Source organism: Sparassis crispa, assembly GCF_003851025.1.
Source record: "Sparassis crispa DNA, contig_000002F, whole genome shotgun sequence".
Taxonomy (NCBI): Eukaryota; Fungi; Basidiomycota; class Agaricomycetes; order Polyporales; family Sparassidaceae; genus Sparassis; species Sparassis crispa.
This window is the reverse complement of record NW_020939749.1, coordinates 3,107,008-3,132,232: the sequence shown is the minus strand read 5'-3', so window position 1 is coordinate 3,132,232 and position 25,225 is coordinate 3,107,008. Positions and strand designations below refer to the sequence as shown.

The following is a 25,225-nucleotide window of genomic DNA, read 5'->3' as shown; positions in this document are numbered from 1 at the left end:
CTACACTTCGATAATGACGGTACGGGTATCGATGAATCACAGTTGAGTGTGGACAATATCAACAATTAGCTGCTCCCAAGAACCTCGGTGAGCGAAAGTGAGGTACTTACTGCTACACACAAGAGATTTACGTCGATAGATCAGTAAGCTAAACACAGGAATACGTAGTACAATAAGGAAAATAAGGAGTACGGTGAGCAAGTTCATAAACGTCAAGGGAAGAGCCTCTGCTTGTCAGGAGTCCGTGTCTGACGAAGTGTCCCAACCGGCAAGAGTCAATTTAGCTGGAGAACTGCGCAAGTTCGCCGAAAACGACGCAGCCGGATTGCTGAGATAGGGAATGTCCACAGGTAGCAGCACAGTCTTCTTCCATGCCATTCCTGGGGATTTGTCTTGATTGGGAGGGGAGGATACAGACGAAGAATGTGATAGTAGTGACCTTGACTCTGTTGTGAGAGGCTCGCTGACAATTTGTTCGACGATCCGCTCTGAGTCTTCAGTTGAGTCCGCCGTGCCATATGACGAGTATGACGAGGACGATCCTGGGCGATGAGAGAGAAACAGGCTGTGAGAGTGCATCCATTGGGAATATGACGTGTATTCATCTGTTTCCGATGCATACTCCTCGTCAGAGAGCAGTTCTCCAGTGGGTTCGGCAGGATGAGTGTCACTGTCGGAGTAATCAATATCAGACTGAGTATCTTGCATGAGCGGTATTGAGGGTTTCTGGACGTCTGCATCCGCCCGCTCATGTAACCTCGAGGGAACTGGTGCCCAGCGACGTTTGGCAAGATTGATAGGAGAAGGCCGGAACGTGAGCTTGGGAACATACGTAGCAGACAGAAGGGGACGAGAAGATACGGAATCTCCGTCGTCATCGTCCACAGTCTCCAGCCTTCCCTCAATCTCGTCCAGATCCAGGGGTTCCGAGATGGTGAGAGCCGGGTCCACGTCATCTTCTGGAGTTATAGGTAAATCCACGTCCTCGTCCGTGGACACTTGTGTACCATCTGTGCTGTCGGCAATTGCTGCAGAGTCACCCGTAAGCATTGGGGCCCACTTGCGACGGGCAAATGTCATGGGATTGGGGGCACGAAAAAGAGCGAGCCCGGCATGACTACGCTGAGGTAATTCCGAATCGGATGGGAGGAGGAAAGGATTTCCGTCGTCTTCCTCGTCTTCATCTGGCGACAAGCTCTCCTCTTCGAGTCGAAGCCTCTTGCTCGGTCGTTCGTCTTCTTCTTTCTCTTCTTCAATTTCATACCGCTTGTGGGACATGAGGTCCTCTATGAGGGGTCGGTCATCCTCACTCTCGCTCGTCTCCGGCCTCCTTAGGATTCGCGATCGATATTTGGCCCTGTTCAAGGCTTTGTGGGCCCGAGAGAAGCGACGACCGCCTACGGTAAATTGGAAGTTCTTGCGCATGTAGCGGCCGTTCGTATCCGCTTTCTTGCCAAACCTTCCATTCTTCTCCCTTGGCTGTGAGGCAACAGCCAGGGATTTCGGGGTTAGAAGTTTAGGGCTGTCCTCAGACTGCGGACTGTCGTCAGAGTTCGAATTGCCCTCCACAGTCGGTTCTTCTGGACCGTCCCCAATCACGTCAATGGGGTCATCGCTTTCTGTAGCAGAAAGCGACGACGTCGACGAAGGCTTTGGAAGCAGTGAAAATGGCATGGCCAGCTTTGGAGTCTCGCTCTCGCGCAGCTTTAGACTAGGTACGCGTGCGCGACCGCTCCGGCGTCCCTTAGGCACACCAACGTTCAATAATTCCTTCGCTTTGATTGACATACCCACTTTATTCTTTGGAGGACGACCGCGGGGACGGCCTGTGCTTGTTTTCTTCTTCTTCACAGGCCGTTCATCGCCGACATCCTCAACGACACGGCGACGCTTATATGGGCGTTTGGGTAACGTTGTACTCGAGGCAGCAGCGGCGAGTTTGTGATCGAGCGCCGCGAGGGATGTTTTGGTTATCTTTCGCGTCCAGGACGCCCCCAAAGGAACACTGTCCTCGCGCGGGGTCGGGACGAAACCCGCACCACCGTCGCTTGCAACACGATCCGGCCACTTCATAGCATAGATTGCAAAATGGCGCATGCACCTGCGAATAGTACCATCAACAAGATGACTTGATTCAGAATTTACGACACTGACCTAGGGCATTCCACATGCACATGCTTTCGTGGTCTTCCCCTCTTGCCCGTTCGACCGAGTGCGAGACCCCAAATGACCTGAGAATCGACCGAAATCACAGGAAGTACGTTTTTGCAGGTAATGCACGTTGGGAGGGGCTTTCCATCAACACCTCTGGGCCCCTCACCCGGCACTTTCACTAACGGTTTCTGTTGATCGGGCACCGTTGGAACAGATACTCTTGGACGCAATGTGCGCATTTCCGGTTCTTCCCTTTTTTTCTGCTTCAAATCCGAGACATCGGCAGCGGAAGCCCTGGCAGAGGTATCATTCCTGTCCTTCAAGGGTGTCGTCAGACGAGAAGAACCTGTCCCTACTGAAAGTGCACCACGGGTCCGGATGCGCGAAGACGAGCGCACACTTGGTGCAGTGGAAGCTGAACTGTCATCTGTTGTCAACGGCGGCGTCACCAGCTGCCTGTTGGCTCCAAGCCGAGACTTCGCACCCTTGCCAGGGCTTCCTTCCAGCTGCGCAGAAGTAGCGGCTTCCCTGGCTTTTTGACCACGTGTCGAGATGACAGACTTGAACGGCGTTGACGCTGTACTAGGCGTTAGCTTGCGCGGCGTCGATGCTACCGATGCTGTGTCGTGGCGCCATCCACGGAGCGCTGGCTCGGGATCTGGCGTCATCAACCCTTTGCCCTTCGAAGGACCGGCGACCTGGGCAAGTGGAACTGACGAGCGGGAAGGTGGCAGCGAAGTCAAGTCTGAAGCGGTATCCGGCTCTATCTCGGCATCGAGCTCCATCTGCCCACCGCCCACCGCCACAGAATTGACGACGGCGTAAACGCCTCGCCGCGTGCGGCGCTCGTTCACGTTCACGTCCTCCTCGTCTTCTGAATCGTCCGAATCGCTTGATGACGACTGCTGGAATGCACCCTGGTCGGAGTTCGCACCTGCGGGAGAGGAACCAGAATCGGACGCGTCGTCATCTGATGCATCAGGCCCATAACCGCCGCGTCCATTCCGTTCGCAGGTTTCGCACAAGCAGTGGCGGTTCTTACGTCCGACTATGGCGGAGATGAGCGTCAAGTCGAAAATGATATCTTACACAAGGAAGAGATTGCTCACAGTAACCATCTCCATAATGCGCAGTAACCTCTTCTCCCACCGCGATCGGCTTGAGCACCCTAAAGGTGATGTACCGCCCCTCACGAAACAACTCAGCGTTGTGGTCGCAATCGTGCTGTGATACAGAAATCACCCCTGTCACAGCCAGATCAACACCGGTGCATCGCAACACTCACATTCACGAACCGCGCCGGGCCTAGGAACAGGTGGTTCTTCTTCAACTGTTTCGAATGGATCACGCTGAAGTCCCGTCGAATCCCCGCCCCATCCGCGTGCCGCTCGTCCGTTCGTTTGAGCTCCTTGTCCTCGTCTTCCGTCAGGTCCGCCATCGAGCCCTTCAGCTCGCTAATAACTGCGCCAGGCGCTAGGGACCGCGTAGCCAGTATGCACAGCTCTGACTTCCCCGTCCGGTGTGAATACCGCGACGTATGCGCGATCTCAATAGACCCTGTTGGCATGTACAGCTCGAAGTAGCGCGACGCATGACTGCAATGACGCAACGAGGTCAGCGACGCGTCTCACTACGAAGCGAGAAAGGTGATGAGAGACGTACGTGGCGAACGCGTTCACCTGCTTCTGGCTGTACAATCGCAGGTAGTAGCGAACCGCAGACAGTCTGTGGCGAACAATTGTCAGCTAGTGACAAGAGAAGATACAGGAACGCGTACGACAACAAGCTGTCCACTGCTTGACGAACTGCGGTCTTCGAAGGCAATTTGGACGCCACCAACTAAGACACGGTGAGTTGAGAGAAATTGAAATAAAGATAGGCACCCACACGTCGCACTATCTGTAGGAGCTGGTCCGAGTCAGTCTTTGGTAGCCTTCGCGACGGGTCCATTTTGTGCACGACGAGGGGAACAGCACCAGTACCCAACTTTTCGACGAGTAGATGACTTAGGAAGTCGTCGTCACGCGAAAGATCGCGCATGTTCATAATCTTGGTCGGTCGCCATGCCTCGTTCAGCTGCGCCCTCGCTGTCGCATGTGGCATTGAATAGAAAACTCGAAAAGGGTGAGGGTTTTGAAAATGTACAGAATGAAAGCAGGTGAGAGTGAAATGAAGAGGGGCAGGGAACGAGAAAGGAGTTTAAGAGCAAGCGGTGCTTTGCCCACAAGGAGCGCACCGTGTGGCTGTAGCGTGCGCTTAGCAGTTGTGGCCTGAACGTGACATCACGCTCTTGTCTCCGGTCTAAATTTTCGTGTCACCTTTCCAGTAACGATTGGTCAACATTCGGACCAAGCAGAGTATCGCGGACAAAAGATGCATTGGAATGAGCATGGACACATAGTCGTCATACAACAGGTAGAGAAGAGTTATAATGGTCATAAGTTTGGTTCGCCGAGCATTGTCGCATCTGCGCTCTTACGTCCACTCTCACACTCCACCTGACGGGTAGGGGAAGGGAATAGAAGTACCTCGCTCAACCGAATTACGCTGCGTGAGCATGCTTCTGCTTGCCGGTCCTAATCTTCCTGAGGTAGAACTGCATGTGACGCGTCAGAAACGCTACGTGGGCAGAGCTGGCTATTTGTAGCAACTCACCTCCAACTCCTTACCCTCGAGGATATATCCGTCCGCACGACCGGACTGACCTGGTCGGCTGCTGATACATGCGTATAGGCGGCCAGCAGCGAACTGGCTGTCAAGCATAGGGTCGATCTTCGCGTCTGAAAACGGTCAATTGTTTCAGGGTCAGCAAATCCTACATGACCAGAAAGAAAGGACACTTACCCTTCTTCCTCTCTTCGAACTTACGCTCAACGTGGTGCGACAACTTTTTCTCCTCTTGAGTAGCCTCAGCCGTATCCTTCTTTGTCCCCCTCTTCGTTACGGGCTGCGCGTACTGCACAACAATAACATGTTGGATGCAATCCAAAGCGAGAAAAATAAAGCATACGTGGGCCTCATACCACTGACGGAATGGAGTGGCATCAACCTGAATGATAGCACTCTTGACAAGCGTGTTTGTCCGGACCAACTCATTGTTCGACGCATTGTAAGCCTGGGGTATTATGGTAAATATACGAAGTTCTCGAGCGGAGACGCGGGTTACTACTCACCACAACAATAAGCCTGGTCTTCCGGGTGACGTGCTCGCTCGCCCACGCGAAGTTACCGGAGTCAAGGCGCAGTGCCCGGTACTTCAAGTTCCCCCCGCGAACGCGGACAGTGTGAATCCGCTTGGGTCCCAGCTTCGTGCTTGCGGGTTGGCGGCCGAGCTCGAATTTTCTCTTTTTGCGGTAGTGGGGACGCTGGGCCCCCGAGGCCGATCGCTTGTGCCGGGAACTGCGGGAGATACCTGCGCGAAACAATCAGCGGGAGCGTAGTTATCTCTGAACACAACTGACCCATGTCGGATGTCTTGAGGGTGGTGGAAGTGACTCTGCCCTCCACAATCCGTGGACAAGCACTTACAGTTTATGACATAAGGTTCACACTCAGCTATTATCCGAGAGGGAATCGGAGATAATCGGACTTTCAATGATAGTTCCATTTGTGTTCTACTAAATATGCACAAATATTGTGTTAACACGCCCTCCTGTTCGTGGTTCTCAGTGGCATTCTTTGGCGAACAGTGAAAGTTCTGGCTGGAGTTTGGACTTGGCACTCTGTCGTCGTTTCGAGCTCGTGGATGGTGCTGCAGCGACTAACAATGCTGTATGTGCAGGCTTTCTAGTCTTGGAATCGGGTGCTTGGTGGATTTCTGGGGCTCGATCTTCCGTAGAGTAATTAGTTCCAAGGGAGCTTGTCTGAGGAGATGCTGCTGAAGTAGTTGGCTGTACACACCGTCTTATTGTCTGGTGAGATCTTGCTGCTGTTAGTGTCTGTTGGCCGTCTTGTCTCGTCTCTGGCACGGGATATAGCACAGTCCGTACCCGTGTGTATTGCAATATTACAGGCATACGGTCGTCTACCCCAGATGCCGCACAGCGTACCTCGATCGTGAGCCATCGCGTACAGTTGGTCGAGCTGCTGGGCTGGTTTAAACTTGCAAGTGCATGTCCATTTGTACAAACGTGTATTGGAAGTCTACGATGCCCTCAATATCCTAATTCATCACCCCCTGATTCCTTTGCAGAACGGCGAGTCTTGTAACTTCAATCTGTCTGGAGCTTGCCCCAACATGCTCCCTCCTGAAGCGAAATGGAGCCCAGATACCGGACCTTTATGGTGAGGTCATGATTGTTACATGAGGCAATGTCGGTGTCAGGAAAGAAATCATCGAGGTGAGGTCTGAATGTACAGCTCAAACCTTGCCAATATTCTATAAGTATGGGTCAAGAGACTGAAAGAGAAGCTCTATTCCTGAAACTAGATTTAGCAGATCGCAAGTCTGTCAAGACTGCGCGGAAGAGCATAGAGGTACATCATTGTATGGAATATACGAGCATACGGACGCAATACATCTGCATTGAGGAGACTGAACTGCATGTCTTAAATAAGTGTCCAACAACGGAGCAGTCATATTTCCTCCTGTTGCGCAAGTGACTTAGTCTAGTTTTTAACGCGGGGGGCTTATCGGTAGGTCCCCAATTTCGTTCGGAGCTTGGACCTTCAGGGAAAGAATTGCGTGACCGATCAACTCGCCTGCAAGAGAATGAGTCGGAGCTGGAAATAAGAGAACAAGCGCTCGCCGCAAGCTCACGGTGCGCAGATACTACATACTCCAGGGAAGCGGTCATTGTTACATTCGAGATATCTCAGTCAAATGGCATGCCTTTTAAGCTGCAGGAGACAAGCAAAAGAAGCACATCCAAAGGGTAACAAAAGAAGCAACTACTGAGGATTGGTTGTGAAAGTTCTGGCTTGAACTTGGACACTGTCACATCCCAATAATTTTGTTCCTCCTTCTAGCATGAGACTGTTGAAGAAATCCGGAAGACTAATTGGGAGTCACTCTGGCTACCACTACCATGGTTGTAAACTGTGCGGCATATTGATATCCCCCACCTAAAATACAGTATTAGTGGATTTAGCTGTTCTGAGGGCTCTGAGGCATGGATTTTCTGAAAATACATTCAGTCTACAGACAGTACATAACAGGAGAATGTCCTGTGCACCAGAGAGCTATGAGGATGCGGCAGAAACACGAGACTGGCATGGGTAGATGAGAATGCATTTTGACGCGTCGCGTGTGCACGTGATTTGCAGAGATGAAAATACCCAACCTACCAATAAGGACCACCTTAATGATAGCAGACGCCAGACACGGATATCCTGAGGAACGAAGGTTGAAGCAGAGTGTCAGTCTGCCTTTGAGAGACTAAAGTGACTGTCACTGCGGACGGATATGATTCACAATTTGGGACGGACATTTTTAATATGCGTCAGTCTCGCCTTCGCATCAGTACCAACCTCCATCTGGAAAAAGAACAATACCTATATAGTGCTATGTAGCTCGCGTAGGCCTGAGAGGCCTGTAGCAATGTCCCAAATTATGTAGAGGTCTGTAGATGAGCTGTTCCTACAGGAGTATCGGCTAGTATCGGCTAGGACTGTAGTCGCATAGTCTCCGAGGCTCTGTAGGATCCTGTAGGACCTGTAGGACACGGTGTGAAAGTATTCTTGGCTGCACGATAGCTCTATCTTGACATACCATTTTCCGGTGCAATTCGTATGAAATGAGGCTCGGAAGGCAATATATTATTAATCAGGGTACGTACACCGCCAACTGAGCTAGATCTCAGCCTGACTCTCAGTCACTAAGATCATGCGGGGGGCTCCTTGGACTCATATCACCACCTGGTGCGGATTTTCCCATGCTCTTCGCCGAGCAAAGAGAGGGAGCATCGTCTGATGCTCCCAGTCAACACAGATTCTCACCTATGGGAGGACTGTAGATGCCACCAACAGACAGACAGCCAACTCGACATCGTCCGATTCGCCATTGCGGCAGTCGTTCCCCCGCATGTTCACTCGACAGGGTACATCCGACTTCGTCGCGATGCATCCACCAGCCTGGATCCTCAAACCTTCTACTCTGTCCATCCTCGACATGCATCCACTATCCAGCACTTGCCATCCATCTCTCTGCCTCAATTGAGGTCTTCATTTTAGGTATCCCACCACCACTTTTCCGCCTCACATGATTCACACACGGGAGCATTTGCCGAAAGACGGCTGCATGAACCTACGGGAGTTGTGCCCCGCCATAGCAGGAATGCGTTTGTGGCCTTAGTCGACATGGCGTAGTACGCCGATGGGGAGGGGTAATAAGCAGGGATTGTTACAACGCTCCCCACTTGTGGCGCGTCTTTTCTTTTTCTTTTTCCTTGTTCCCTTTACGCTACCAGACCACGTGATCCAACACGTGACTCATTGGAGCGCAACCTCCGATTCTTTACCCAGATGTCCAGAACCCCTAGTCTAGGGTTACACCGGATCCAACTCCGGACCTTCTTCTTATCGCGCATGCAAGACGTGCATGTACGCCTCATCTTTACCTCGTTCTGATACACGACTCGTTATCCCCATTAGTACTGATTATCTCTCACGACCTTACTCAGCTTTCTCATACATATTACTTCCTCGCTGTTACCTTGCCCAGATATCGTTTCACCTTATCTAGCCAATGAACGATCTTGCATTACTGCGTAGTACTGCGGATACCTTTTGTATAAGTAAACGACCTTGTCGAGCTGGATCCCCATCTCGACCTGGTTACCATTAAACCAGCTTTTCACTTGCCTTTGACTGAGATCGACCGTCAGTAGCAGACAGCTACTACGAGTCATAAGAACGAACTCTGATCGACCTTCAGTGCGAGGACATCGCCAGAAGTGTCACTTGAACGGACTTGTGTCTTAAACTAAGACCTTGTCTCGTGACGACTCGACTAGACGCTCGTGTTTCGCTGCCGCGTAACATTAGGTCGAGATCTTATTACTCTCTGTGACTTCCTAGAGTCTAACAACGAACTACTGACCGGACCGAACCTTGAAGACTGAACGATACACCCGATTCGATTGCTAAAGCACCGTTTGAGATTACTCTGTAATCGAGGTAGCTGAAGGGATAGACTGATCACTCATCTTCGGAGAGGGGTCTGTCCGAGAGACCAATAGGCCGAGGAGGCTGAGGTAATCACTCGAGCAATCAGCAAATAGGTGTATCAGTTTGAAGACAGAAGACACTCTACGGGCTTGTTAGCCGACGACGAACGAACCCACTTAGTTAAGGACGGTGTGCAGTCTACGTGTAGACATAGGCCACACAGAAGAATTTATCCACGCTGGATTTTAACTACATCAACCCGACCGCTCTTCCAGAGCAGTACCGCGAGCACCTCCCATCCCAAGCGGAGTGGAGCACAGAACGAAACGCACATTTCGTAGGAGGAAGGCCTGTATTCATCAGGCCAGACAATCACAACTTCGACTACTCCCCAGAGGAATTTGAAAGGACACTTCCCCATAATCTTGGTGGAATAGTGCTCCAGCACATCGCAGACAGCGATATAACGACCTCCTATCCAGGAGAAAGACCAGACGCCCCTTGGAACCCCCCTGCCCAGAATCCTGTACCCCAACCGACTCTTGCACCAATCGTACCCGATTACATACCACCGATGGCTACAGTTACCATGGATGAAGGACGTCACCATGCTAGCCAGAAGGAACTTGGTTTTAGAAAACCCGAGATCTTCAACGGTTCAGACCGTTCAAAGCTTAGGGAATTTATAAACCAATGCAAGAACTACATGGCCGGAAATAGCCATGTCTACCAGGAGGACAATCAGAAGATCGCATTCGTGCTATTGCACATGCAAGGAGGAACAGCAGGATCATGGGCACAGAGCTTCATAGAAACGGAACTCACCAATGATGACTTCCTTTCTTATGGGAGTTGGAGAGACTTCATTGCAAGTGTGAACAAAGCATTTGGCGATGAAAATATTGAAGAAACCGCTCGTACCTTGCTGCGTAACATCAAGCAAGGAACTCGTACTGCGGACGACTACATTGCCGAATTCCGATCGCTTGAATCCAAGGCGAAACTAGAAGATGCCGGAAATATCGAGTATTTCAAGTGGGGACTTAACGACCCACTCCGACAAAGGATATATGGGATGGAAAGCATGCCCAAGACACTTGACAAGTGGTACAAATACGCCTCGCGGTTTGATAACCAATGGAGATCTGCTCAGATCTTCAAGCGAGGAGCCACTACGACGACACGAAGAAAGGGCCGATCTGTCCATCGTCCCTACTACTCGGCTTCTGCAAAGGATCCAAATGCGATGGATGTTGATCGTGTCAATATCTCGCGCTTATCCCCAGACGAGCGACAGAAGAGAATGAAAGAAGGATTATGTTTCCTATGCGGAAAGAAGGGCCATATAGCCAACGACAGACAATTTCACCCCCAGTCTGGAAGTTTCACCCGTGCTAGAACGATACAGCCCGGGTTAGACACAGACACGATCACATGGATCAAGAAGATGCGAGAAGACCTCGCACAGAAGAAGGAGACGTCGAAGGAAGAAACCAGAGAGGAACAGATCGCCTATGTGCGAAACGTCTTCAACGACATGACTGACGAAGAACGAACCCAATTGGGTTTTTGAGACGACGGCCACTAGTAATGCATGGACCGTTGCATCTTACCGTATCTCCCCTCGTTATTTGTAACACTAGCGGAAATTCAATCACTGTGAATATTTCGTTGGGAGAGAAGGAAGACGTTACAACAGAAGCCTTGATCGATTCCGGTGCAGCCGAAACGTTCATGAACATTCGTTTTGCGGAAGAAAACGATTTCATCAGATGGGAATTACCAAAACCGATTACAGTCATGAATGCAGATGGCACACCAAATCAAATGGGCACCATTACTCATTGTACCTGGAAGATGATGAAAATCGGAGGAAGGAAGACGCTTACTCGCTTCCTCTTGACCGGCATTGGCAAAGAAAACATACTTCTCGGCATGCCGTGGCTTAAACGCCTCAATCCGATGATCAACTGGGAAACCGGTGACTTTTGGTTTGGTAAAGACGCCAAATGGCCACCGAAACCCACCGTCGAAGATGCACCAGATAAAGAAGTTTCGATTTTCAAGGAAGATGGACTCCCAGAGTTAATCACCACCGAAACTTCCCCTACCTCGTTTAGACATTCGGAGTCTATTAGAGAAATCATGGCCGATAACACTGAGCGTGGCGAGTTACCCGCAGTGCGGAATGATACTGAACCAGATGACCCACCATCAGAAACCCCTATGGATCAGCTCGATGACGACGATCTAGTTATATCCTATATCGCAGGAGAGCCAGTCATTGGGATATTTGAACCCATCAGGAAGGAGTCACCTTTGACGAATGAAGAGACTGAAACCGCAGTCTTCACCATACGAAGAGGCCCCGCCATTGGAAGAATGACACACAGTACTCGATCCCCATTATTCTGTAACGCACAGAATACGGTCTTTTACAAACCATCCGGTAAATCACAAGAATTGGCACAACAGGCACACAAGGAAGCATCAGCTGTAGACAAACCCAAAACCGTCGAGGAGTTGGTCCCCAACTACCTCCACGATTTGAAGTCCGTCTTTGAAAAGAAAGCAGCTGAACGCTTTCCAGAAACCAGGCCTTGGGACCACGCCATTGACTTGAAACCCGATTTTATTCCACGCGACTGTAAAGTCTATCCGTTATCGCTCAAAGAACAAGGAGCGATGGATGACTTCCTGGAAGAAAATCTGCGAAAAGGATACATCCGACCGTCGAAATCTCCCATGGCTTCACCATTTTTCTTCGTAGGAAAGAAAGACGGAGCACTACGTCCCTGTCAGGATTACCGATACCTGAATGAAGGGACGGTGAAGAACGCCTATCCTCTTCTGCTCATCTCTGACCTTATGGATCAATTCAAAGGTGCATCGATCTTTACAAAAATGGATTTACGCTCCGGATATAACAACGTCAGAATCAAAGATGGTGACCAATGGAAGGGCGCATTTAAGACAAATCGCGGACTTTTCGAACCTATGGTCATGTTCTTTGGACTCTGCAACTCCCCGGCGACTTTCCAAATGATGATGAACGCACTCTTCAAGGACATGATCGATGAGGGATGGATAGTCATTTACATGGATGATATCCTCATCTTCTCAAACGATTTGGAAGAACATCACGTTCGAACCCGACGCGTACTCCAACGACTCGAAGACAACGACTTATTCCTTAAACCGGAAAAGTGTTTCTTTGACGTTAAAGAAGTCGAATTCCTAGGCATGATCATTCGAGAAAACTACATTGGCATGGACCCTATCAAACTTAAAGGAATTGCAGAATGGCCTGAACCAAGCACGGTAAAAGGTGTTCGCTCTTTCCTAGGGTTTGGAAACTTCTATCGGAAGTTTATTGCCAACTTCTCGGATATTGCCAAACCATTGACGAATCTTACGCGCACTGCCGCTGGATCCCCACCTTTTGAATGGACGACAGAATGTCAGACAGCTTTCGACACGTTGAAGCAACGATTCAGTACCGCACCAGTACTGTTACTGCCTGACAAGGCAAAACCCTTTATTGTTGAATCCAACGCCTCCAAGTTTGCTACGGGTGCAGTTTTACGCCAAGCCGACATCAATGGAGACCTCCATCCTTGTGCCTACATTTCACAGACGTTCAATCCAGCTGAACGGAACTACGAAATCTACGACCGCGAACTCCTCGGAATCATTCGAGCCCTCACTGAATGGCGCCATTATCTTGAAGGCTCTCCCCATCCCGTCGAAGTTCGTAGTGATCACAAGAACCTCACGTACTTCCGTACAGCTCAGAAGTTAAACCGCCGACAAGCACGATGGAGTCTCAAATTATCACAATTTGATCTTCACCTCATCCATGTCCCTGGCACTCAGATGATCCAATCTGATGCGCTATCTCGTCGTAACGGACTCGATGACAGTGAAAATGACAATGAAGATCGCGTTCTTTTACCCAACGCACTATTCGTGCGATCCATTTCCCCGACACTATTCGACGAAATCAGGAATCATGCAGCAAAAGACCTCATTGTTCACGAAGCCCTCGAAGCGATTGCGCACAAAGGGCCATTTCCCATGAAATCATCGCTTTCTGACTGGGAAGTTCGCGATGGTGTCATCCTCTACAAGGGAAAGATCTACGTTCCACCATCCGAAACTCTTCGTCGTGACCTCGTTCGACTACATCACGACTCCCCTGCCATGGGTCACCCTGGAAAGTTCAATACTCTTGAACTGTTACGTCGTGAATTCTGGTGGCCCGGCATGTATACATTTGTCTACAATTATGTTGAAGGCTGTGCCGCCTGTCAACAAATGAAACCGAATACTCATCCAACTCGTATTCCTTTGAAACCAATTCCCGCCGACCCACACGCATTACCATTTTCCTGTTGCACCACCAATTTTATTACCGACCTCCCCGTTTCCAACGGTTTTGATTCAATTATGGTCGTAGTAGACCATGACCTTACGAAGGGGGTGATTCTTACGCCCTGCCTCAAAACGATCACAGCCGAAGGAACGGCCAAGATTTTTCATGACAAAGTATACTCGCGATTTGGATTACCCGACCGAATCATCTCGGATAGAGGACCTCAATATGCATCCAAGGTCTTTCAAGAGTTAAATCGACTACTCCAGATCAGATCATCAATGAGCACAGCTTATCACCCTCAGACGGACGGAGAAACAGAGCGAGTCAACCAGGAGCTGGAAATCTATCTTCGACTCTATTGTGGAAACAACCCTGAAACATGGGCCGACCGCCTGCCAGACCTCGAGTTTTGTCATAACACAAGGGAACACTCGGCACGGAAGATGAGCCCATTCCGCATCATGATGGGATACGAACCACGTGGACTCCCTTCTGTATTTCCGACCACGAACATTCCATCGGTTGAATCCAGGCTTGACATGTTGCAGAAGATAAGACTAGAAGCACTAGCCATGCACGAGTTAGCCCGACAACAGATGGCGGACCGAGTCAGACAAGGATCGCCGAAGTTTACACTAGGACAGAAGGTCTGGCTAGACTCGAGGAACCTGAAGGTCAATTACGCCTCGCGCAAGATAGCACCAAAGCGTGAGGGGCCATTCGAAATTGTCGAAGTCATCGGACCGGCCAACTATCGTCTCAAACTCCCAAAGACCTGGCGAGTTCATCCCGTATTCCACGCCGCCCTTCTATCTCCTTATCGCGAAAACGACATACATGGTCCGAATTACATGAACCCACCACCTGATGTCGTTGATAACGAAGAAGAGTACGAAGTCGAAGCCATCCTGAATCACAAGACGTACCGAGGTCATCTGAGATACTTAGTCAAGTGGAAGGGATATTCTTCAGCAGAAAACTCGTGGGAACCTACCCACAATTTACAGAATGCCAAGCGAATCCTCGATGCATATAAAAGGACCAGGGGAATCCAGTAGAGGAGAAGAAACCCGGAATGACTACCACGACGGTTTTCCTCATCATCTTCCTAATCGTCCTCCACTGCACAACCCTCGCTTTTCTTTGGATCGTCCACCGAATCCTTATCAGACGACTTGTCGAACACACACTCTTCACGCGAGACAGCCCGCGCGCTGACGGCTGGGGTGATCAGAACGATGCCTGAAACTGATCAGGCAGCTCTTATCTCTGTGGGAATACTCTTTATCGTCCAATGGATTTTCATCTATTTGATTATTACCCGGATCCACGACATTCTATTTCACATCACAGATAACCGCGACCCCCTTAACGACCGAAAGGTATAAAAGGGGGAGAAGACGACATATCATCAATGCCCACTTCCGCTATAGACGACCTCGTTCACAATATACTCGCTGAAGTCGCCTCCACAATTATGAGCATACCCGCATCGCCTACGCTTGTCAATGGAGTACCCTCTCGAGCACAGACACCCTTTATCCGCACCTCATCGCCCTCACCTTCCATCGAACTCAGTCACGCATCAGACGAACAAGAATTTGCCACACGTCTGGTCTCGGCTATCCGTGTTCCTGTCGACTTCACAGATATCCTCGTCGCCTTACGAAATCGCCCGCAAGATCGACAAGCGGTGGTTTCCATGCAACGAGCATTAGAAATGGTCGAGTGGATGCAGACGGCCAGACAAGAGCTCATCGCAGCAGAAGAAAGGACGAGTAGAGCCCGAACCAGAGTCGACCAAGTCTGGTCGTTGATGCGCAGTACGGTCACTCGCACAGCACAGGAGATTTGGAGGGAGCATGGGGACGAAGACATCGGACACATCCTCGGATACACCACTAATGGAATACCCGCATCCACTCCTCGCTCGTCGCCAGAACCAATTCCCGTTCGACCTCGCCCTCCTCGTTCGCACGTACCCAGTGGACGATCTCCGTTATCCCAACCATCTTTCTCGACCGCATCCACTTCTTCGCGTCGCAGTCATCCCTACAGGAATGGACGTATCCCCGAACAAGGATCACGAACCAGCCGGCGGACATGCTACAGATGTGGAGGAGATCATTATGTCCGCGACTGCCCCCGACGACGATGAAGATCACAATATTTCTTGTGGGACAAGAAACGTTAGACGGGAGCTGATGTTACAACGCTCCCCACTTGTGGCGCGTCTTTTCTTTTTCTTTTTCCTTGTTCCCTTTACGCTACCAGACCACGTGATCCAACACGTGACTCATTGGAGCGCAACCTCCGATTCTTTACCCAGATGTCCAGAACCCCTAGTCTAGGGTTACACCGGATCCAACTCCGGACCTTCTTCTTATCGCGCATGCAAGACGTGCATGTACGCCTCATCTTTACCTCGTTCTGATACACGACTCGTTATCCCCATTAGTACTGATTATCTCTCACGACCTTACTCAGCTTTCTCATACATATTACTTCCTCGCTGTTACCTTGCCCAGATATCGTTTCACCTTATCTAGCCAATGAACGATCTTGCATTACTGCGTAGTACTGCGGATACCTTTTGTATAAGTAAACGACCTTGTCGAGCTGGATCCCCATCTCGACCTGGTTACCATTAAACCAGCTTTTCACTTGCCTTTGACTGAGATCGACCGTCAGTAGCAGACAGCTACTACGAGTCATAAGAACGAACTCTGATCGACCTTCAGTGCGAGGACATCGCCAGAAGTGTCACTTGAACGGACTTGTGTCTTAAACTAAGACCTTGTCTCGTGACGACTCGACTAGACGCTCGTGTTTCGCTGCCGCGTAACAGGGATGCCGAACCCTCTTCGTCCCAACTGTGAATCGCTGACGTGGAAGGAGGTTCGATGGGAGGACGGGATGGAGCTTTGATGCGGGTGAGTAGAGTTTGGTGAATGCGAGCTAGGCGGGGAACACGTTGAGGATGGCAAGAGGTTCAGTCGGTGTGAAGGGCTTTCTCAGTTTCTTTTTTCTATCTCTCCGTTTTCCTTTTTTCACTTCATAGACTTCCACCGTTGACATCACTTCCCCACACCCGAACAACGCAGTACTCATGAGACACCGCTGCTTTCATGGCAGCAAAGACACTTCTATTTTTCGACAACCCCTTACCAGCGCGTATTTACCTATGTTAGAGACTGTTCCTTGGTGCACTTGATCGTCTGCTTGCAGTATAAATACACAGATTTTCATCATCATCATCACTAAGATCATGCGATATCAGATGTAGATAACTGGTAGATAACTGTGTGGTTACGGCGTGATATCCAAAATCTGATCTCCTGTGAAACCTCTCTGACAACAAGCTGAGATCGTCCGGTAATATCATACTGAGTCCTCTCCTTAGGTCTCAGCAGCTCTGATAATGTCAAAGTGTGCAAAAAGTCACCTCTGCCTGCTATATTTCCCTGTCCTCTGCGACCTCCTGCTCCTTCCTACTATTGCTTGCTCGTCATCTTGGAGTCCGGAACTCTGAGTACGCCCTCCATTGACTGCATGGCTGTGCTGCTAAGAACGGGCCCTAAATTTTGCTCCCTGTGTTCAAACTGACACGTGATGCACAGACTTAAAAGTTTGTTCTCCGGCATCTTCTCTCGTCTTGCCATCTCCGACACCCTTCACCATTATCTCCTTCTCCTTTCTCCATCATTGAATTCTGGCTTCTGTCCTTCGCGACAATGTCCCAACACTCTTTTAATATACCACATTCTGATGTCCGCCAATGTCTGCATATGATGTCCCAAGCTCACCTGCACAGTCTCCATCACCAACGCTGAGTCATGACGTGTCCAGATTTTCTTTTCCATTCAATGGGCAACCCAATAGCCTGCCGGATACATCTGCTGGCTCCGTTGCACCACATAACACCATTGTCAATAAGCCATCAATTGAGATGCTCGGCAGGGTGTCATTCTTTGTACGTTTGGATTTGTAGTTGAACGAGTCCATGCATTGACCACTTGACACTTCAGAGACACTGTTACATCCAGTACAAGGGAACCAAGCAGCCATCGGACGACACTGCCCCGACGCGCCCCTCGGGCTTGCACGCGCGCCGTGGCACACCACCTGGGAGTGCTTTGCCTGCCTCGCCCTCACGCACCTTGCCGTTGTCCACGCGGTGAGCCCTTCCGTGCCCACAACTGCCCTCCTCCCCATGCTCCACTGCCTGCTCTCCCCGCCCTCCTCCCTCGCTGTCGCAGCAGGCCCACCTAACCTGCAGCTCGTCCTCGTGCAGGTCATCGGAGGCGCGTGCAATGCGTCTGCTGCACATGCATATACGGCCACGCTCAATGCCACGGCGACCACCGCGGGCGGGCCTGTGCTGCGCATCATCACCGAGTGTGCGCCGCTGTTGGTTGTGCGCCAGTGAGAGAACACCGCGTGCGTGGGCCCAGGTGTGTGGGAGGCTGCAGAGGGTGTCGTCTGTGCACGTGGCCTTGTTTGATATCCTGTAATACTCCTCTGTCATTAGCCTGTCATGTATTAGCACTCTCGTACTCACAACGTCTATATGCCGGCACTTAACCAATAAATACAACGTGGACAATTTGCCATTTCTGATGCTCTAAGATGGTTGTGACAAATAGCACCATTGCTATCTAGAAGATTACAGGGATATGTCCCGGTAAGATTGCGCATGAGCCTTGCTAGAGAGCAGGCTATGATACCACAGAGCTTGAACCACTGATATCCTGTTGATCTCAGCGCTGAGCTCAAGCGGCTCTCGCTCTCCCATGACAATTACAGGATTTGACGTTTTTATTGCTGCCTGATCTCAATGCTATTTCTGGAGATGTCAAGGGTGATCTCATCGGATATTTGCACTCGGATCACCATCCGATCTCTCGGCAGAATGGTGGTGTAGAACATTACAGTCAACAGTTATTATACAATAGAATGGCATAAAGTATCACAGCGGTGGAGCGCTAGAAATGACAGGGTGTCTAAGATGTGTACCGTTGCCCAGCAGGGTCAGGTTAGAAAAAGGAAATGCACCTGGGGTCTCTGACGCGTGTGGCACTGCGTGATGCTCGCATGTGACTGCGCGCCTCGTAGGCAGGCTTTCTGGCGTGTCACCTTAGTAGTATGTCACTGTGGACTGATACCATATTATAGTGACTTGGAGCGGGAAGCTCCTGGTGCCTACAATGCTCGTAGGCACCGACTGAAGGAGATATGTGAGTTATGTATATGTGTTTTGCCATCATAGTAGGTCCTTGAACAATCCATTGCAGATGCTCTGATTTGAAGGATTTAGTCATGTTATTCAGAATATGCACTGAACTGTTTTGAAGTCTTTTTTGTTTTTACTTTACTTGCTGAAATCTTGTCTTCCAAATAACTCGGTTTAGTGCACTTTCCGTGACACTAAGAACACCAACAGGCCACAAAAGCCTTATACACATCTTCCATCAGCAACTTTAACCCTACGGTATTGGTGCTTTGTGAATAGCCGAGTTCCTTAGGCATAGTGCAGGCTTTGCCTGTCGGCTCAAGCTTTAACCGGGTATATTCTTACATGACATCTATGGGTTGTATGGCTACTTTGGCCTCCCTTGTCAAAAAGCCCGAGTACTTGAATGCCTTGTAACTCTTCCATAGTGTCAAACCTCAGTCAAGCATTCAGATTGAGGAAGGATGCAGCTCTCTGCTGAGTCTCTGCCAACAAGGCGAGATATTGCACACCTCCTGGCTCCGGAATGGCACCGAGGAATCTGTAGATACTTCAAGTTCAGCACTCAGTGCTCAGCATCCAATCCCCCACTGTACCATCATACCCATCTGCCGATCCATCATGCTTCGAGCCTGTCTGGCATCACCAGCAAACCCACGATGGTGCACTGTACGATCCCGTTTGTTAGTCACTGGCTGGGCCTGTTTCACTTTCACAGAATGGTAATCTTAAGTTACTGTATATAGAGGTATTCACAATTTTACTTACACCAGCCATGTCACAACGTCTGAAGCCGAGCGCCATAAGGACCCCGGTGACGACTGAGTCGTGATTCATAAGCAAGATCCAACCTGACCCTGCTGGGCAACGGTAGATGTGTAAGTATAGCTCGCGATCAATGTCTTCCGCCCGCAACTCATGAGCAGAATGGACTCTCCGTATGCACTCCTCCCCTCCCACCTGTACTAGTAACCATGTACAGCAGCACTGACAATTAGTACTACAATAAATGCAAGACAGGGTGCACCTTTGTCAACGGTAGTACCTCCACTGGCAGAAGCGGTGGTGTCCAGGTCGGCAATGCAGTTCTTGAGGTCATGGATGCAGACTCTCCCAACCTGTGTGCATATCGAAGATCCTACCAGAGGGACAGGCACCGATAGTTTGCGAAGCAGATGTCCAATGTGCAATCCCAGAGGGGTCAGAGGTAAGTGGGCAGTGGAGAGAGCGAAACAGTGAGACACCATATGAAGTCTCCAGGCAGATTTAGGGCCGGAGGATAAAGACTTTGAACTTCTGCGCATAGTAGAGAGACGGATAGCGTCGGAGCGTTGATGTTCTGAAGATAGGAGCGTGTAGGAGCGCGTAGTTCTGTAGTATCTTGTAGCTCGGCTAGGAAACGCTTGAATGTTCTTGCAGACGGAACGGGGCTTCGCCGAGTCGCCGAAAGATTCATGAGATCTAAATTCCTCCCAACTCCTACATAGCGATCGGTTTGCTACGCAGTCCTACACAGAGCTATATAGGCAAGCAGATCTACTGAGACCTATGTAGAAGAGGCAGTCCTACAGTAAAAAATTCACTTTTGCAGATGTCCAGCGTATTCCTAGGACCGTTTCTACCTCACCCAGCTACTCTTACCCGTCCTCCTGGCGACCACTAAGAGCAGTCCCGATGGCAAAGCGCGTGTAATTAACACGTCTTTCATGGGACACCTCGTCTCGGACGTCGACTTCGACATGATTCCGTCCCTTCCCTCACTCATAGGGATCATTTTGTAGTCTGCCTACGGGAGACTACTGAAAGCCTGAAGTGAAGAATGCTTGATTCGCGCAAGCTGTACTTCCAGACCAAATTCGTCAGTTTTCATGATTATGCCCACAAGAACACTGATTCAACATTGTTGCAAGTGAACGTAGTGTTCTCGAATGAGCAATATCGAGGATATGTCGATCGTACCTGTCCCTTCATCCTGGTAATCTGATGTGGGACTTTCAGAGGCATTCATGAAGGCTCATATGGTAGGCTGCTCCTCGCTATTTATCGTAAGCTATCTCATTCGTCAACCCACAACGATAGTCATCGATCCTCCATCCTGCCCCATGACCACGCTCATTCCGTTGTGGGCAGGTACTAAGTACTTCGGAGGGTGCCAGCTTGGGTGGCAAGGTGAGTTTGCCGCTTTTTTGACTACGGAAAAAGTTGAACACTGCACTGTGTACTTCATTCCATGGGTGCGAGTTACCGAGGAGAGACCAATGACCCGCAGATCCCGCAGAAGCTGTGGATCTGGTTGGAGGCGCAAGTCGCCTATGTTCAGCGGGTGTAGTGACCAGGATATGTTTGTCGCAGTTCGTATATATATTCTTGACTAAAAGTGCTGTGTTCTCCTCTTGTACGATGGCCGTGTACTAGAGGCAAGTGTTGGCTATGCAGTGCTGCAATATTGCTGCACATAAGCATAAGTTTGCGTGTGGTTAACGTTCCATCATGTGATCGGTCCTCAACTCGCCCTCTTACCATCTGCCTCCAGTTTTCTGCCTCGTCAGTCTGCTGTGCAATAGGGTCGACATGACGCCACCAGCGTTGCTTTTACTTTGCTTCTCGCTGTTTTTTCCGTTCTCTCGCATCTCGGGGTCGCCGACGTACACGCCCCGACCACTCGTGATATGGCACGGCCTCGGTGACAGCTATGCGTCTGCAGGGATGCTCGAGTTCATATCGCTCATCAGGGACATGCACAAAGGCATATACGTTCATTCGGTCTACCTTGACAAGGACTTGGAACAAGATCAGCGCGCTGGCTGGGTAAGTACTAATTTGACCGCTTGTATTCCACGTGCAACCGAATGAAGGCTGTCGGTAGTTTGGCAACGTCAATGAACAAGTGGAGAAGGTCTCTGAACAGCTCGCAGATGTTCCAGAACTTCAAGGAGGGTTCGATGCTATTGGATTCTCACAAGGTTTGTTCCGCTTCCATAGTCAAATGAATGCGAACTTAGGGAGCCGGCTGGCCATTCAGGTGGTCAATTCGTGCGCGCATATGTGGAGAGGTACAACTCTCCACTAGTGCATAATTTGATTACATTCGGTTCTCAGCACATGGGCATATCTGATATTCCTCTCTGCCGTCCCCTCGATATTGCATGTCAACTGGCTCGCCGAGCCGCCCGAGGCGGGGTCTATACGGAGTGGGCTCAGTCAAATCTCGTTCAGGTGAGGGTACTTAAAAATGACAACTAACAATCTCATAGATTCTACACAAGGCACAATACTATCGCGACCCTGTCCAACTGGAGAGGTACCTGTCCTCCAATCACTTCCTCGCTTCCATAAACAACGAGGTTCCCGACACGGCTAATAGCACGTACTCGGACAACCTCCTGTCACTGCATAAGCTTGTGCTCGTGGTCTTCTCTGCGGACAAAACTGTAGTGCCGAAGGAGAGCAGCTGGTTCGGATCGTATGCTCCACAAGACGACGACCTCAGCGAGAAAACTATCCTTCCGATGCGCCTGCAGCCCCTATACGTGGAGGATTGGATCGGGCTGCGGACGCTGGACGAGCGGGGAGATGTCCTCTTGGAAACATGCGAGGGCGAGCACATGCAGCTCTCGACTGGCTGTTGGAAGCCGTTTGTCCAGAAGTATGTCGGCGGTCCCGTTCAGGTGGATGAATTCGGGAGCGTGTTGGCGGTGCAGTAGTCAACTTAGGCACGTCAGGCTTTGTTCCATCTCCTCCTTGTTTTGCTGTGTATCATGTTCTCTAGCTGAAATACTTTCTGTCGTCGTCGTCCTGATTGAAGCTTAATTTATTGATCTGTGGTTCCATCAAGGCCGTGCAATCTAGCATTTTGAGTGCTAGCCATGATCATCTTTAAAACCCACATTGGCGAGCTATCCACTCTGTTCCACTATCCGCTCTGTTCCATTCTGGATTGACATCATGGTGGACATCAGTGACTAGCAGTGACTCGCCGTCCTGGCGGTGTCTCCAATGTGAGATGTCTATGGTGCGCAGTCCGTGTTTGCAAAATACTAAGTAGCATCGCTGGAAACTTGGATTGTGCGGAAGGCCTAAGATTCTGTCATTGACGCGACCCGTGCAACCTCTTGAGTTGTCCAAGTCGCAACGACGGAGACGGGAAAGTCTGTGACATGTCGGACAAGGAATGTCGCTGTCTGCGACTGACCGTCACCATGCGTGCTCGTTAATTCAGCGGTGCGCCGTTTCCCTCCTTTCCTGCAACGCTTCGACGTTTTCATCGCCCACCGTTACTAGTTACGGTTCAGTTGTTATGACTCAGGCACGGACAGAAGACCGGTAGGTCGGTGGCAAGGTCAACCAAGAATTGCATCCAAGCGCGCATAGAATGGATCGCTCAGTCTCACACTTCCCGTTCGTGAGAATTCAGTCGTGGAAGTTCGAACGTCCAATGCGTTATCAGTTCCCCATGCTAAACATAAACAGCGACGGAGTAGATAAGACGAGGTCGGAGTGCACATTGGCGACTGCAACCCTGACCTCCCATCCCCATCCGTCAACACGACGGCGATGGCTTCCAATGTGCTGATCAAGGTCTACCACCATGGGCGATTCAAAGTTGCTGGGGGTGTTCTACCCGATGCTGTGACCGCGTACCAGACGTTCGGTGACCCTGCAAATCCGTGCATCGTCTTTCCCACCTGCTATGGTGCACAGCTGAGGCTGGGAAGTAAGTGCTTCGTCTGCCTCTTGGCGTACCTGTGCTGAGATCGGTCTCATTTGTAGGCCAGTTGTATCTCGTAGGCGAGGGCAAGGTTTGAATTTTTTTAATTGATCGAGATTAACTTCTGAATGATCGACCTCACCTGTTTACTTCCTGCCTTTCAAGGCTCTGGATACGATGAAGTACTTCGTCGTTACTTTTGCGTTATTCTGCAACGGAGAGGTATGTATCTAAATATTTGGACATATTCTTCTGGCTCAGTCAGCAATTACCATAGTCATCATCTCCATCTAATACAGTAAGCCTCCTAGTATTAGCTCTATGCTCCAGGTGCTGCCCGCGAATAGGCGACCCCATACAACGGCCCATACTTTCCCTCCGTTTCCTACGAGGACAACATGTATGATGTTTTTCCTGCCATATTCCGTCAGCTGCTAAGGATTCGCTGCAGCCGCGCACAGTACGCCGTTCTCACCAAGAAATTAGGCATTAAGAAGATCTACTGTGTTGTTGGGTTCTCTATGGGAGGCCAACAGGTGGTTCACGTAGCTCGCAGAGTTCGTTTTCGTGAGATTGACCCTCGATCATTCAAGGCGTACCACTGGCCAGTGATCTATCCTGACTTCGTGGAGAGATTCGTAGCAATTTGTTCCTCTGCGCGCACGAGTCTCCACAACAAGTGGTAGGCATCGTCATCCTATGGCTTCGTTCAGTCGTTGGATAGGTCATTCAAACGAACATCACTTAGTTTCTTGGAAGGTCCCAAGAACGCGATGAAGGCGGGAAAGGACTTTGACGATGGTCATTACAAAACCTCACCTCATCAGTCCATCAGAGCCTTCGGCAGAGCTTACAGTGCGTGGGCGTACGGCCAGGCTGTGAGTAATAGTCCTCACAGAATCTTCTCTCCTAATTGCTATTATTTCGTTCAGTGGTTCCGCCAGCATCTGTACACCATGAATGGCCTGTGAGTCGACTTGTAACCCATTGCAGATGTCCTACACAAATTATCTAATACTATATATAATAGCTATCCGGACTTGGAGTCATGGCTGCACGAAGCCTGGGAAGCCCGTTACATAGAGAACTGGGATGCAAACGACATGCTCGCTCTGCTCTCGACGTGGCAAAACGGCGACATCTCACTCATCAGGGATGGCGGTGACCTAGAGCAGTGCCTCCGCAGCATCAAGGCCAAGGCCCTGATCATGCCGTGCAAGACGGACTTGTACTTCTGCGTGAGTTCTCCCCGCTCACGAGTTCCTTGCAGCCCAGATGAGACATGAATGGTGTCATACAGCCGGAGGATAGCGAGGTTGAGGTGTCCTACTTGAAGAATGCGAAGCTCGTCGTGATTGGCAGCGTCTGGGGGCACGTTGGTAAGTCAATATCTACGAGTACTCGGGAGACTGTACTGCATGCTGATATTTGGGCAACTAGCTGGCGGTGGTGCTAATCCAACAGATGTTGCGTTCGTGACGGGTCAGATCAAAGACTTCTTGGTGTAAAGCGGCATACGGGGAGTCTGGATCACCTTTAGGAGAGCCAAGCCCACAACGTTGTACATCGTTGTCCTCCAAATATTTGATGAGGGCTCTTCCTAGGTTATCACAACTTAAGTGTCCTTTTGTGCTGACACTAAGAA

At 50.2% G+C, this 25,225-nt stretch overlaps 5 protein-coding genes across 5 annotated transcripts; 3 read left to right on the top strand and 2 right to left on the bottom strand.

Moving 5' to 3' along the window:
- Positions 1 to 234: 234 nt before the first annotated feature.
- Positions 235 to 4,257, bottom strand: SCP_0310550 (predicted protein; the record flags this gene model as incomplete). Its single annotated transcript, XM_027756440.1, has 7 exons — positions 235 to 2,101; positions 2,155 to 3,202; positions 3,264 to 3,378; positions 3,440 to 3,749; positions 3,817 to 3,879; positions 3,932 to 3,993; positions 4,042 to 4,257. The coding sequence occupies 7 exons, from the start codon at positions 4,255 to 4,257 to the stop codon at positions 235 to 237; spliced, it is 3,681 nt and encodes a 1,226-aa protein (XP_027612241.1).
- A 439-nt stretch (positions 4,258 to 4,696) lies between these two features.
- SCP_0310540 (40S ribosomal protein S8-B) lies at positions 4,697 to 5,619 on the bottom strand (the record flags this gene model as incomplete). The annotated part of the gene is made up of 6 exons (XM_027756439.1): positions 4,697 to 4,750; positions 4,810 to 4,934; positions 4,999 to 5,110; positions 5,165 to 5,269; positions 5,328 to 5,566; positions 5,616 to 5,619. The coding sequence occupies 6 exons, from the start codon at positions 5,617 to 5,619 to the stop codon at positions 4,697 to 4,699; spliced, it is 639 nt and encodes a 212-aa protein (XP_027612240.1).
- A 2,997-nt stretch (positions 5,620 to 8,616) lies between these two features.
- SCP_0310530 (Transposon Tf2-9 polyprotein) lies at positions 8,617 to 18,068 on the top strand (the record flags this gene model as incomplete). Its single annotated transcript, XM_027756438.1, has 5 exons — positions 8,617 to 8,694; positions 9,476 to 10,826; positions 10,985 to 14,528; positions 17,489 to 17,612; positions 17,670 to 18,068. 5 exons carry the CDS (start codon positions 8,617 to 8,619, stop codon positions 18,066 to 18,068), a joined length of 5,496 nt encoding a protein of 1,831 aa, XP_027612239.1.
- Positions 18,069 to 21,443: 3,375 nt separating this feature from the next.
- SCP_0310520 (alpha/beta-hydrolase) lies at positions 21,444 to 22,576 on the top strand (the record flags this gene model as incomplete). The annotated part of the gene is made up of 4 exons (XM_027756437.1): positions 21,444 to 21,680; positions 21,739 to 21,835; positions 21,895 to 22,088; positions 22,139 to 22,576. 4 exons carry the CDS (start codon positions 21,444 to 21,446, stop codon positions 22,574 to 22,576), a joined length of 966 nt encoding a protein of 321 aa, XP_027612238.1.
- Positions 22,577 to 23,426: 850 nt separating this feature from the next.
- On the top strand, positions 23,427 to 25,088 carry SCP_0310510 (homoserine O-acetyltransferase; the record flags this gene model as incomplete). Its single annotated transcript, XM_027756436.1, has 12 exons — positions 23,427 to 23,586; positions 23,643 to 23,671; positions 23,746 to 23,802; positions 23,858 to 23,878; positions 23,928 to 23,980; positions 24,032 to 24,116; positions 24,174 to 24,262; positions 24,329 to 24,458; positions 24,513 to 24,547; positions 24,611 to 24,818; positions 24,881 to 24,959; positions 25,021 to 25,088. The coding sequence occupies 12 exons, from the start codon at positions 23,427 to 23,429 to the stop codon at positions 25,086 to 25,088; spliced, it is 1,014 nt and encodes a 337-aa protein (XP_027612237.1).
- Between the last annotated feature and the right edge of the window lie 137 nt (positions 25,089 to 25,225).